This window comes from Acartia tonsa, chromosome 14 (assembly GCF_053477335.1).
Source record: "Acartia tonsa isolate MP-2025a chromosome 14, ASM5347733v1, whole genome shotgun sequence".
NCBI lineage: Eukaryota > Metazoa > Arthropoda > Copepoda > Calanoida > Acartiidae > Acartia > Acartia tonsa.
The window spans coordinates 16,182,566-16,197,720 of record NC_137273.1 but is presented as its reverse complement, the minus strand read 5'-3'; the positions used below and the strand labels follow the sequence as shown (position 1 = coordinate 16,197,720).

The 15,155-nt window shown below is 32.3% G+C and overlaps 1 protein-coding gene across 1 annotated transcript in view; it reads right to left on the bottom strand.

The window, feature by feature from the left end:
* The window catches only part of LOC145305296 (uncharacterized), a 28,143-nt gene that overhangs the window by 3,589 nt on the left and 9,399 nt on the right, over positions 1-15,155 (bottom strand). The window contains exons 7-20 of the mRNA XM_080146905.1: positions 10,717-10,791; positions 10,191-10,228; positions 9,614-9,665; positions 9,336-9,441; positions 9,194-9,245; positions 8,813-8,890; positions 8,470-8,542; positions 7,220-7,325; positions 6,575-6,652; positions 3,729-3,780; positions 3,555-3,611; positions 1,361-1,407; positions 857-903; positions 31-130 (exon numbers count right to left, since the gene is read on the bottom strand). Coding sequence (XP_080003031.1) covers positions 31-130; positions 857-903; positions 1,361-1,407; positions 3,555-3,611; positions 3,729-3,780; positions 6,575-6,652; positions 7,220-7,325; positions 8,470-8,542; positions 8,813-8,890; positions 9,194-9,245; positions 9,336-9,441; positions 9,614-9,665; positions 10,191-10,228; positions 10,717-10,791 — 961 coding nt within the window. The remainder of the gene's footprint in view (positions 1-30; positions 131-856; positions 904-1,360; positions 1,408-3,554; positions 3,612-3,728; positions 3,781-6,574; positions 6,653-7,219; positions 7,326-8,469; positions 8,543-8,812; positions 8,891-9,193; positions 9,246-9,335; positions 9,442-9,613; positions 9,666-10,190; positions 10,229-10,716; positions 10,792-15,155) is intronic.

Sequence of the window (15,155 nt, the reverse complement as noted above, 5' to 3'; positions counted from 1 at the left end):
ATTGTTTATAAGGAACAGTCATATACATACCTTTTCATATACAAGATTAAATCCAAGGCGTATTTTTGATAAATTTGGGTTATAAGTAGTTGGAACAACAACAGTAGGTACAATATTTCCAGCATGAAACCTAGAAATGAATAGTTCAGTGATAAACCCAATTGCAGATTGCACTTTTTACACATGTTTGAAAATGAATGCTTAACATATTGTATATTTAAAAATCACTGCTCCTGTGAAAAATGTATTATATTTAAAGTATACAGAAAAAGATAAAACACTTTGTTAAACAACCTAGAGTCACAACTAAGACTATCACAAGTTGCGAGTGATGGTTGCTGTGGCTCACAGTGAGGTGGCTGTGGCTTATTGTTTGGCAAAGGAAGTAGGCAAAATTACAGGGTTATACGAGGAAAATATAGATTGATTAAAAAGGTTTTTTATTTCTTTGGGGACAATCCTTATGTAAAAGTAACAAGTTCTATGTTTCTCTGTCAGGGTGTCTTGTATATCTTACTAACCACTGAACTGATATAGTTCTATTTTACATTATAGCTTCTAATAGGTCCTGAGAAATTTTATAGCTATTTAGGGTGTCTTGTATATCTTACTAACCACTGAACTGATATAGTTCTATTTTACATTATAGCTTCTAATAGGTCCTGAGAAATTTTATAGCTATTTAGGGTGTGTTAAAAAATAAAATTAAATCACCACTAAAAAATTTACCCCCTACATAAATTTTTTTTTAAACTAAAAAAAATGGAGAGTTTGAAATTGTCTCCACATTATGTGCTACCAGGGCCTCCAGGCCTCCAGGGGTGTACAGCATTCCATTCTTGTGACATACCCTTACCTTAGTGTAAAAGTACCAGCAGCCTGTGAAATGACACCAGTTGCACTCTAAAAAAGAAGTTATTATACATTGAAAAATTCAGTTTGAGCTTGTAATTGATATAAAAAAGAAAAAGATTGTGCCAAAAAAAAAAATATCTCATATCATTACTTTTTAGTAACAGGATAATGTAGGATGGATTTATAGAATAGACAGACAGAATAACTGGTGGGAAAATTTAGACACTGTTAATTTAACCAGAACAATCCTTAATCAACTCAGACTAATAAATCACAGACCATTTTATTAAAATTATACCTTTCTCAGAAATCTCTTATATTATATTTATTTCCAGGATATTTTTTTATGGGCTGAAATTTGAAATTCTCACCCCAACAAAACTACAGAGCCCTTTTCAATAGAATTTTCCGATTTTAAATTCTGCTAGCTACTATTAAAGGAATTTGCAATCTCTTATATGTAGATTTTATTTTTGAATGTACTTTTTGTTACAAAATATCTTACATCAGTGCCATCAGCTCCATCTGTACTAGTTCCATCATAGCCTACACCTGAATAAAGTTAGAAATAGTTCAAAGTTAAGTAATAATCAATCTTACTTACAGTAAGGTACTCAAAAATTGTTGTAAGGGTTTGCAGAAATTAGAGCTTGTTTCAAATTGAGTCAGTTATCACCTCTACATCATTCACACACACATTCAGTTTATAAACTAATTGCTATATGTTTCTTAATTTCTTTTCAAATTGATAGCTTTAACTTTTTTAATTTCTAACTTATTAATTATGCTTTTTGGAATAAAAATCATTATGTTTACATTTTATTTTGTTTATATCTTTTTTGTTATCAAAGTTAGGATTATGAAGCAAAAACAATTTCCATGCCTAGTTCATAATCATTCATTTGGTTGTTTTATCTTTAACAATTTTGCATAATAAGTAAGTTTTAAAAAAATCATCAACCTAAAAAGACTCCAAAAAATACTTTAAACTTAATAGCTAATTTTTTTTCTTCAAACTTTTCAATCCCAATTTTGCTAAAAAAAGTTGTTTCATGTATAAAAATACTTTTAACTCAGTCATATTTTCAAAAATTTTGGCTCTAAAAATCTCCATTGTTAAAGGGACTGTGAACAAGAAAATTTCTCATCAGATTATCAAACCTCAACATCATCTCATTCATATAATCTCAAAGATAGGGCAAAACTGTCTCTCGTTTGCTTAAAAAACAGCTTTTTCCGCCAATTTTTACTATGTCCAAGATTGGGGAAAAAATTTACAAACTATATGAATGTGCAGTTAATTGTCTTTTTTTCTTTCTATAACTAAAACTAAACTTTTTGACATAGTTCTCTATTTTTCCTAATGGTTAAGCTGACTTTTAACATAATCCTTGCTTTAAACCAATGTATAGTCACTTAGAAATTGATAAAATAAGCAATATTTTTTATTGAAAACCAAATACAATAACAAAGCTAGAAACAGGTTTTTTTTATTAGTATCCAAGTAACTTTAGATGTCCCATAATCTCAACCACCTTTAATTACAAATTTGTAAATAATAAAGGTGCAATATTTCTTTATAAACAGTCTGATAAAAGTGTAAACTAATTCTCCAAAGTGGGTTATTTATTGTCCAACACAATAAAAAAGGATATTATTATTTTAAATAAACTCTGAGATTCAACTCTTTGTAGACAGTGAGGTATTTTTTGTCAATAATACAAATTTAAAATAGATCTTTATTACCTAATTACTATGTTATTAAAAAACTAATTGGCAATTTTATATCATAAAATAAATCCTTAACAGTAAGTAAATTGTTTCAACTATATATAACAAGTTATATATCCCTACAAACATTATAAGAAACAAAAACGTTCAGATTTTTCCTGTTTTTTTCCTTTTTCCCTCCCAAAACACCATAAAATCACGGCATTATTCCTGGATATTTTAGGAGGTTTTTGGTTGATCAGTGAAGTGAAATGTGCTTAAATGTTAAGATTTGATAATCAGATGAGAAATTTTTACGTTCACACTCCCTTTAATGTAGGTAAAATTAATTTTTTTACACATTCTTGTGTGGAAATGTATAGAGAACAAGGACACATGCTACTTTAAATGCTACATTAAGAAATAAAGGCTGTATACTTTTTTTAAGGGTCTTACTGTAAACTTTTAAATCTACTACTATTCATAAAAGGATTTCTTTGGATTGGAGAGTTTTTGCAGAATACACTAATCTAAATTGCCTTTTATAACAAGTGAAAAAAGTGGTTTCAGTGTAAATAAATCTTGAAAACATTCCTATATAAGATTTTTTTAAAATATTGAAATTGTGAAAGAAATACAAAAGAAAAAATTTTTCTTAAAAAGTTACTTTTTCTATATCTTTTGCTTCAAATATCTCTGATGTTAATTCATGTAAAAAAATTTTTTTATATATATTCTGGTGTGGAAATGTATAGAAAACAAGGACATAAGCGTATTTGATAATTCACCAAGGAATTTTGGCTGCAAACCCTAAAAGTTTCTTTTTTGGGGTCTTACAGTAGTTTTTTAAAAGTATCCTTGGTATATACATTAACACTACATATCTGATTGCAATACTTACAAAATGGAAGAGTATGACAGTAAGTCAGTCAGTGATGGAAGAATACAATTATAAGATGATGTTACTCATCTAAAAAGTAATTACTAACCTACACCACAGTAGATACTATTCTGAGAATACTGCAGGCTTGTTTTATATCTACCCTCTACAATATTAATATGTTTCAATATTTCAAGTTTTCTAAATTTTTGAATTAATGGTTTTGAAAGATTACAAATATTTTCTCTTATTTTGATATAGATTATATTAACAAAACCTGTACCTGGAATCACAATATAGTCGAGTCTTTTAGATTTAGAATCCTTAGAATTATCCTTAGAATTAAAAAAAATATAATTAAAAAGCTTATTTAAATTAAAACTGTTAATTATCAAAATATGGAACACAGTTATATAAACCCAAGTGTTTATTAACACCCTAGACACTACAGCTAAGAAGTCAAACTAGACTTTTATCATTAGTACTAGGAAGCTGAATTAAGTTAAATACAAAAATTTTATTTTGATCATTAAAACGATGCAATTTACTGATTTATTTTTATTTTTGATATTTATATCTGTTTATACTTTTTAAAGAAAAAAACTGATCTTTCAAAGAAAGCTTGATTCAATAGCAATTTTAGAATGTTTTTGATAGATAAAGTAAGATACCCATTACTTGGTTTTATGGTAAACTGTGTTCCCTTTCACATTTTATTAATATTTAGCAGTAAGGAACATTAAAATAAAATTATATTTATAATGATTTACTATTTAAAAAATATGTTGATAACTGAAAAAACTTTTACAAATATTTTTATATTTCTATCTATCTACACTTTGCAAAGAAAAAAAAATTTCTTTCTATTTAAAGAAAGCTTGATTTAAATCTAAGATTCCCAGGATGTTTTTCATATATAAAGTGAGATATAAATTATTTGGTTTTTGTATGCTGCGTTCTTTTTCATATTTAATTGATTTTCAGTGGTAAGTAACATTAAAAAATATAAATATTTATACCGATTTGCTATTTAGAGAAACCCTGCAAGAAATACCGCGCTTTAACTGCTGAAAGCCTGCCATGAGTAGACCCAATACCCAAAATTTGTAGCCTCCAGCTTCAATAAAAAAAATTACAGACATTTCAAAATGATTATTTTAGTACAATGAATATTTTGAAAGATTTTCGTTGCTCATAATGGAAATTTCAAAATTAAATTACGTCGTCTGGAAGCACAATTAAAAGCTTAGCTTTGTCAGAAACTTAGACTGCCAGTAACTGATAACATTTTTACAATAAAAACACCCCTTTTTACAGTCAAAATGTCTTTTAAAAATTCGGTTTAAATTGCATAAAATCATAGCGGAAAAAAATTAAACTAATGTAAGTAATACAGATGCTCAGCTGTGATTGGTTGTTCAGCGGACTTAGCGCGTACTCAGACTTCTGATTGGCTGGAAATCCTAAAGGCTGGCATTCGCACGCTATAGTACTCTCAATACAACGCAAATTAAACTGAATTTTTAAAAATTATTTTGATTATAAAGAAGAGTGTTTTTATTGTAAAAATGTTATCAGTTACTGGCATCCTAAAATTCTGTCAAAAATAAGCTTATTATTTTCTTTCTAGGCAACGTATTTTAATAATGAAAATTATACTATTAGCAATGAAAAACTTTCTAAAGAAGTTGTATCAACTTTTTTGCTTTTTATTTAAGATAGCTAGCCGGTTCTTTCAGTAAGTAGTAGATGTAAAATTTTTCATAGAATTCAGATATGCAATCGGTTTTTTTTGTAGACCTCTTATTTTTAAAGTAATTTAAGTTTTTAAAAAAAATAATTAAGTCGGTTTTAAGGTACTAAAACGCAACAAAATAAAAGAAGAAAATAGCCAGTATGAACAAAAATAGTAAGATCTTTAATTTGACACCTTACTTTTAAAATTCTGTTGAGTAATTGTTGAAAAAATCTATTTTTTTAACCTCGGTTTAATCAAAACATTAAACCTAAATATTTTCTCATACAGACATAAAAAATATGGGTTCATATATACCATTAGAATGAGAAAAATAATATGAATTCATTCTAAGCAAAATTGAAAAAGTTTTAAAAAATTGTAATAAAAAATAGAAAAAATAAAAAGTTTATTTTAAGAATTGTAACTACTAAACTAGCTAATCACAAATCGCAAAAATTGACGAATCGGGAAGCTTAACATATAAAATTAACCTATAGAATTGCCAGAAAAAAAGGAGAACGTTCATACAATATATACAATAGATACTACAATAAATAAAGTGATATTAAAGAACATGTAAAGAATGAAAAAATATTAACAAATATGCATCAGTCTGTTTATAAACTTCAAAACAATGCAGTTAAAAATACATTATTGTTTCTTGTGTTTAAAAAATATCTGCTACATTGCATTGCCTTTTGTTTAGGTTTTTTTCAGGTTTGGTTTAAGCTAACCCTTTAAAGCCGAAAATTATGATTCTTAAAATAAACTTATTTTTTTTATTATAGTTTTATAAAACTTTTTCAATTTTGCTTAGAATAGATTCGTAATATTTTTCTGATTTTAAAGGTATATATGAACCTATGTTTTTTATGTCTGTTTGAGAAAATATTTAGGTCTAAAGTTTTTATTAAACCGAGGTTAAAAAAATAGATTTTTTCAATAATTACTCAACAGAATTTTAAAAGTAAGGTGTCAAATTAAAGATCTTACTATTTTTGTTCATACTGGCCATTTTCTTCTTTTATTTTGTTGCGTTTTAGTACCTTAAAACCGACTTAATTATTTTTTTAAAAAACTTAAATTACTTAAAAAATAAGAGGTTTACAAAAAAACCGATTGCATATCTGAATTCTATGAAAAATTTTACATCTACTACTTACTGAAAGAACCGGCTAGCTATCTTAAATAAAAAGCAAAAAAGTTGATACAACTTCTTTTCATTGTACTAAAAATATGGTTTTGAAATGTCTATAACTTTTTTGTTTTTGAAGCTGGAGGCTTCAAATTTTTGGTATTAGGTCTACTCGTGGCAGTCTTTCAGCAGTTAAAGCAGTATATTTCTTGCAAGATTCCTTTAAGAAAAGATGTTGACAACTGTAAATACATACCATACAGCCTAATGTTGTTTCACCACAGGCATTATTTCCAAAATTTTTAATTGTATCATCATAACAATTGTAATTAATCTAAAAACAGAGAATATGTAAATTTATGCTAAATTTGTGAATGATTACACATAATCGAGATTTTGTACTAAGAACATATACAAGAGAATTTAAAAGTTGCTCAATTTGATATTTATACCACAGCTCCCCCCCCCCCCCCTCCCATTTTTGTGTATGATAAGTAAGAGATATAAGTTTTCCGGAATTTTAATGTAGGGAGTAGATTTGAAAATTGCATCAAATTTTAAGGATTTTTTATAAAATTCGTTTTTTGTATAATTCTTTATCTAAAAGCGGAAATACATTTTAAGTTAATTAATTTTGACCAATAGGATAGTTGGATTTTAAATTACCTGCGCTCTAATTGGTTGAATGATGTACGATATCCAATCAGAGCACAGATTTTTTAAATCCACCAATCACGGATGCCAAAATTAATTAACTTAATTTGTATTTCCGCTTTTAGATAAAGAATTATACAAAAAATGAATTTTATAAAAAATCCTTAAAATTTGATGCAGATTTCAAATCTACTCCCTACATTAAAATTCCGGAAAACTTATATCTCTTAATGATAAGTGTACTCACAGCTACTCCATTTGATCCAGTATAAAGCTGAACTCCAACTGCTGTGGAATATAATGGTAGATTGCTTGGCCGAGTCCATTTAATCTGACAGTCTGTAGGATCACGTCTAACACCATAACAATGTTTAAAAATTTGGCAGGTTGTTTAATGTAGAAATTTACATGTATCTACTTAAAGGAAGCCTGCAAGAAATACCATGCTTTAACTACTGAAAGACTGCCACAAGTAGACCAAATACCCCAAATTTGAAGCTTCTATAACAAAAAAGTTCTAGGCATTTTAAAATGACATTTTATGTACAATGAAAATTTTGAAAGAATTGCAATGCTCATGTTGGAAACTTTGAAATTAAACTACGTGGCCTAGAAACAAAATTATAAGCTTATTTTTGTCATAAATTTAGGTTTCCAGTAACTAATTATATTTTTACAATAAAAATACCCATTTTTATAGTCAAAATCATTAAAAAAAATCATATTTTACTTGCGTTGTACCAAATGTACTGTAGCCAATCAGAAGGCTGAATCAGCTTAACAACCAATCACAGCTAAGCTTGTATTAGTTTACCCCTTTGTTTCCGCTATGATTTTCGTTTAAAAATGCAATTTAAATCGAATTTTTTTCATAGATTTTGACTATGAAATGTGGTGTTTTATTGTAAAAATGTAATTAGTTACATGCAATCTAAGTTTCTGACAAAGATAAGGTTATTATTTTGTGTCTAGGCGACGTAATTTAATATTGTTTTTTTCTTTTATGAGCATTGGAAATCTTTCAACAATTCCATTGTACATAAAATACTATTTTGAAATGCCTAGAACTTTTTTGTTATTGAAGCTGAAGGCTTTAAATTTGGGGTATTGGGTCTTCTTGTGGCAGTCTTTCAGCAGTTAAAGTGTGTTATTTCTTGCAGGTGTCCTTTAAGGGTTAAATGATTAAGTTTTATTACAATAAGCTAAAATTATAACAAATAAATATGATGTTTCCTAAATCTAAAGTCTTTTGAAGAGCCTAATTATTTGTAATCTGCTCTGATCTTGTCCTTGTAAGGCTTGTTAAAATCAAAATTCAAATTACAACTGGTTGATTTTGAGTTGTTTTGAGAAAGACAAATTACTTAATTAACATACTTAAACACTTACTTGTTAAAATTTTATAAAATTGTTAGGTTTTAGTTCTTGAATATAACTCAATTCTGATGTGCTTAAATGTTTACTTGTAAACAAAATAATAGATGGTAATATTTTTACCTGACACAGTATTCATAATCTTTGCTAGAGTAGTAGGTAGTGACTCCATCTTGATTGTAGCTTTTAACCTGCCCTAATCAACAAACAATATATAATATATATTAACAATTAATGAATCCATGAACTAAATATCTGAGTTGTAAAAGTGATTCAGTACAGTACATATTTTTTACATTTTTAGTTTTATATGGACTTTACTGAAACCTTTGAAAAGTTTTTTTACAATGAAGTACAAAACAAAAGATCCTTAAAACCAAGAATCAAAAGTTTCTCTATATCTTATTTTTCTTTGTCATATTAAACTTGCATTCATATTTTGTCTATTGAGTCTAAACATTTCTACCTGTTGAAGCTGTATACCATTGTGTGCAACCAGTAGGTGCTCGCAGATTAACATAGTAAGAATCAGAATTGTAGCAGTCTAGAAATTAGAAATATTGCTTTTATTTTAAAATAGTTTGTTTATTTAAAATGTTAGTCTTGAAATTATTATTTCTATTAGTAAGTAGTAAGGATTTTTTGTCCAACGCTTAACTGCTGACCCGATCAAGTTCACCCAATTTTAGAGGGGTTTTAGGATTTTTGTTTTTTTGGAATTAAGGCTTGGGATGATTTTAATTTTCTGCCTAATCTCTTACCTATCAGATACAAAACCCCTAAGTGCTTTAGTAAAAGCTACGAGTATTTCTTTTACTGAAATAAATTTAAAATTATGATAAATTACCGATGTGAGTTACTCTGATGTTCCATTTGGCATTTCCATTACTAACAGAAGTCTAAAAGCAACAAATATTTTGTGTGATGAAAACACAATATTCTTATTCAGATCAAATGACTAACTATTTTAGCCAAAAACTGTTTTTTACCTTCAAGATAACAGCTACAGCAGGTATACTAGAAGATGCAAAATCTCCAATATACATGTGTTGACCAGTATTGTTTCCACACAAGCGTCCAACACCAAGATTGTAACTAATTATAAGAATAATATAAGAGTATGGTGTATCAAGCATGCAAAATTCTTAATCATAGTTTAAAGTTTTATTAAAAAAATTCAATATTTGATATGAATAATCAATACAACAAGGTGATAATATGTAAAAAGTAAAACAATATAGCATTTTCATTAGCGTTTTTATAATACCTTATTAAAGGTGATGTTATTTCCATATAGTCTGGACAATCCTGGTCCGGGTCTAAACATCAAAATCTTATTTTCATAATGTAAAAATCTGTTAAACTTATTTCTATCAAAGAATAAATTACATATGAAGAACTGTAAAGAACAGTGAACCTAATATTGAAAAAAGGAGCATCTCATAGTGTTTCCAAAAAGGAGGCAAATGTTACAGCACTAAGCAAACTATCCTAATTGACATCATATAAGAAGGGAATATGATGTTAATCAGCATAGTTAAGCTTGTCTACTTTTTTCGGAAACGTTATAAAGGGCTTCCAAAAAAAAAAATATTAGGGTCAAAAAGGATTCAAACATACAAGTAAGAGAATTGGAAATTAATAGAAATAATATTTGGCAAGGTATATATTAAATTTTTACAGTGTGCATTATTAGAAATATTGCACAAAACCAACTACATGACTTGTACAGACAAAATAGTTTAAAAAGAAACCTACAAGAAATACACCACTCTCAAGAATTACACTATTAAGAGCGGTATATTTCTTGCAGGCTTCCTTTAGTTTTAACTATCTATACTTACTTGAATTGCTGGGAAATTCATGGGTATCAAAATCCAACCTGAAATTTAAACAAAATGATTAATTTTAATTATATTTTTTATGATGTCTTTCATATGCATGCTTTTATTAAAGTAATTGGCTTATTTTCATTGTTTGTGAGTAGCTTAAGATCTCGCTAAGGCTGAATCGTTAAAACTGGTATCAATTTTATGATTTTTATTTTATAATTCGTAGAAAATGATTTTTTAGTAATAAGAACCAGTTCCAATCCAGCAGATTTTAATCAGTTTCGAAGCCATGGAATATTTATTTCTCGCATCGTATTATAAACAACTTTCTGCCTATATAAAATGTACAACTATAAGATTAAAACAAGTTTTGTTGGCCCCGAGATGACGAAGGACCAGGCTAAAGAAACTGGCTTTAATATTATGATTGTACAGTTTTATATTAGTAGAAAAATGAATATAATACGGTGCCAGGCATAATTTTCAGGATGGCTAAGAACCAGTTCTAATCGGTTTTCAAGCCATGGAATAATTATACCTGACTTGACAAACATCCGTGTCTGACACATATATTCTTTGCTCTATCTCAGCTGCGCGGGAGGTACTTTGGTACTGGCAACAACAAGTTTTTATTCATCATTTTACAAATACATTTACAATACATCCTTATTAGAGAAAGCTAAAAATGTCACGTGTGACGTCATAAAAAAAGGAATGTCTTAACCTCTTTTCGAGGAAGCTTTGTGTTTATCAAGTTCGAAATTAAATTCCTTACCATTAAACCAAAAACAAAGCGCAAATGTCGTCTTTTAGGGCTTTCCTTTCATAATGTGGCGCGGCATAGAGTGTTTGTTTATTTTGAAGCGCACGTTCTTTACTTTTGAAGGAGACATGAGAGTGTGAAGATTGCGGAGAACAAAATTGGGCCTATCATTGGTCTCATTGAGTGTGAACTACCCTAGTATATCAAGGATTTGAAACCATAAGAGCTTCAGGTAGAATTTGTTAATTTGATTAAGAAGTATGGTGTATAGGACGATTATATGTAGTTTTAAAAAAAGGCTTTAGCCAGCTAAGCATGAAACTTAATTATGATTAATATATGTTTTAGTAATTTTTATGTGCCTTATTGTTGCATTTGACAATGATTTATTAAACCAAATAATTTTCCTTTAAAGCCAAAGTTTCCAAAGATTCTTTAACCATAAGAAAAGAAAAAGATTTTTTTAGTGCTCAAAGTTTTAAGATAACGAATAATATTTTATTCTGTTTATTAATTGATCTTGTAATTTCAGGTCTTTTGAAATAATTTCATCAATAAATCTATATTCAAACCTGCTGTTGAATCTTGATGGTTCCTGGTATTGGGGGTTTTGTCTGTTCACCAACTGATCTCGTGAACTTCCCGCTAATTCGGAAGTCCAAGCTCACCAAAGTGTCATGGTTGAGACAATTTCAAAATATCTGATGAATAGGCGTTAGCATTCATCAAGAGATCAATAGCATCTAGTGAATTATTGATGCAATAAACTGTGACAATTTTTCTGTGAAATAAGTACCTAGTGAATCAATATGCCACTAACCAAAAAGCAGAAAATTGAGCGAGCAATCGCTATTGGCAGTGAAAGGCTAGAAGTTTTTGATGAACAGTTAAAATTGTTTTATGACAATCTAAAAGCCTGCCAAAGTTTTAGTTCATGTGAAAATGTGAATGTAAAATCAATTCGTGACATTTTTAGTGAGGTCAAGGACCAATCTGACCTAATAAAAAGTCTAAAACCTGCCGTGGAGACTAGTGAGCTGCGCGAGTTTAAGCGTGATTTGGATGAAGCTAGTGAGCAGAAAACTGTTGCAGATAAAGTTTATGCGTCGTTGGAGCAGTGTACAAAAATTCTGTACTGGCTTGACAATGATTCAGATGACGCGAGGTCAAGCACTGTCGCCAGGAACCTCGACGTCATTGAGAAGGTGAAGATGGACATGGGAGTGCTTAAAATTTCCGTGGAGTTGCGCCAAGAAGTACGTGATATGTACCGAAGGCTTAGAGAGATGGAACGTCGTTCATCTAACCTGGATGAGAGTGGGACACCTGCCATGCTCTCCAGAAGTATGTCTGCCGTGGATATTCGGAGTTCCAACCCGCAGTATGGGCGCTGGGACAACAGTTTATTGCCGTCGTTCGACGGTACTGACACGGATTACCCAAACTTTAAACAGGTCTTTAAGGATCTATGCTCTGGTTATGGATTTGCTGACCAGAGGTTAAGCCTGATGTTGTGTATGGAGAAGGTGATAACCAACCCGGAACTACGCAAGCAAGTGTCAGCGATTAGAGATCACAATGAACAATGGGCGTTTCTTGACCAGATGTTTTTATCAAACACTCGCCGGTTCATGAGGATTTTAACTAAGTTGAACAAGATGAAACCTGTGGATAAACCTGTGGACGTGGTTAGCGCAATTGCTACCTTCAAGAGCATGATGCAGGAGGTAGAAGCCATCGTTGGTTCTGCAGCTAAGGATTACAACCACCTAACTCTCATTCATATTTTTAAAGACAAGTGCCCTGAAAATTTGAGGGATAAAATTATGATGGAGCTTGGTAGCATGAACCAACCCAACATCCCGAAGATTGTTGAACTGCTGGAGAGGACCAGGGGTGCCATGTTGGCCGGTGATATGTCATATGATAATGGCGCCGGCAAGAGAAATCGTGACAGAGCTGCCGCCGCGCAAGTATCTGGCCGCAGCGACGATAAGAATGGAAAGGCTGGAAAGGGCAAGGCTTCCAAGTGGAACAGTGCATGTCCTGTGGAGAGCTGCAAGGAGAAACACCCGATTTTCCGTTGCCTCACGTTTAAGAAGATGGACGTGGTTGACCGAAAGAAAGTTGTCCAGCAGAAGAAATTATGTGAACTTTGCCTATGTGACGGCCATACTGCTGACAAATGCAATAAATCAGATAAGCTTGGTGTTTGTGGTACCAATAATTGTGACAGATACCATTCCAGGTTACTCCATGAGGCTAGTGCTGGTGTGAATACAGTCTACAAGTCAAGTTCTGCACCCAGCCCCTGTACCTTCTTACTGCAGTTAGTTCCTGTTGTAGCACCTGGCGGCGGCACCTGCCACGCCACGGTAATGTTTGACTCCGGGGCAAATTTGCCACTTGTGTCTGAGAAGTTATCCAACAAGTTGAAGCTGAAATCTACTGGCAGATATACAACTATTTCTGTAGCTGATGGTAGTGAGTCTTCCTGCCGCAATGTTGTGTTTTATTTGAAGGATAGGGACGGCAATCTGAGGGAGTTTGAGGCAGCTGTCATGCCTACCCTCGGCGGGGCCAACGAGATGCGCTCGGTCCACCCAGAAACTGCCGCCGAGATATTTAAAATGCCGCCAGAAAGGTTTACATATATTAGTGGAGGCTTAGATATCATCATTGGAAATACACATCCTGACGTGTTTCCTTCAACCTACCAGAAAGTGGGCCAGTCTATGTTGTGGCGAACCATTTTTGGTAGTGGTTTTATCTGTACGAGTGCTGATGGTGGAGCTGGAGATCAAAAGTCGGCTTATAAGGCTGTCAGTGTCAGTGGAGGCACTTTGCCAGACTTTCTGACGTCTGAATCGTTTGGCATACAGCCGCAGGCACTTTGTCCAGGATGTACTGCTTGTCAAGAGTGCAAGGCTATGGCCGACGGCACTACCTGGGACCAGCGTGAGAGGCAGAGGATAATTGAGGCAGGTTTAACCCTAGACTTGCAGTCCAACAAGTGGACAGGTCAATATGCTTATATTGAAGATCCTCACACTTTACCCTACAATGAAAGTTTAGCCCGCAAAATTGCTGAAAAGGATCGTGCCAGGATGGTCAAGGAAGGTACCTATGGAATGTATGTGGAGGTATTCAACGACGCCATAAGAAGAGGCGTTTTCCAAAAAGCCACGCCTGAAGAGTTGCAGTATGAAGGACCTAAGTCTTGTTCATCAATAGTGGTTGCTTTCAAGGAGGATTCAAGTTCCACACCCATGCGATTGTGTGCAAATAGTTCTCTGACGTTCAAGGGTACCAGTTTTAATAACATAATGCTGGGAGGCCCGCCGCCAATGCAGAAGATTTTTTATCATTTGATGCTTTTCCGCGGTTACAAGGTTGGTATAACCGCGGATATCTCCAAGTTTTATAACTCCATCCTGGCCACAGATTTTGACAGCCAGATGAAGAGAGTTTTATTTTCCCCGACGCCAGATGGTCCACTTGAAATTTACCTGACCAAAGTTGTAAATTTCGGCGAGTTAGCTGCGGGAAATTTGGCAGTTACAGCCCTGAAGTTGACGTCCCGCCTGTTCGGCGGAAAGAGTGAAGCAGAGGTCAAGGAGATGTATGGAGAAGGACAAATAAACGGTAGTGAAATTGTTGCCAAACCTGAATTATGGAAGGAGCCACAAATACCTACCTACCCTGATGAGGAATTCAAGTTACCTCAGATTCCAGTTGCAGTCAAGCTTGAGAAGCACAGCTTCATAGATGACGTTATTTCGGGAGCAGGATCGAAGCCAGAAGCCAAGGAGATGATGAAAGAGGCCGACAGGATTATCGGCAAAGGTAGTTTTTCCTTCAAACAAGTCATTTATTCTGGAGATGATTGCCAGCATACCAAGGTTCTCGGGCTGATATGGAAGCCAGCCACCGATGTGTTGTCCATCGCCACAAGAGTCAACCAAGATGGTAAAGTCAAGGGAAGGAAGGTGAAAGAGGATGCTGATTTGTACAACCTCCAGGACGCCTTGGACGAGAATCTGACAAAGAAGATGGTCCATAGGTTCGCCGCCCAAACCTTCGACCCGATCGGGCTTTGCAGCCCTATTCTGTTGAGAATTAAACTTGTCCTGCGGAAAACCTGTTTGCTGAATTTGGGCTGGCAAGATTTCATTCCAAAAAGTCTACGGGATGAACTTGTTCAGTCGCTGGAG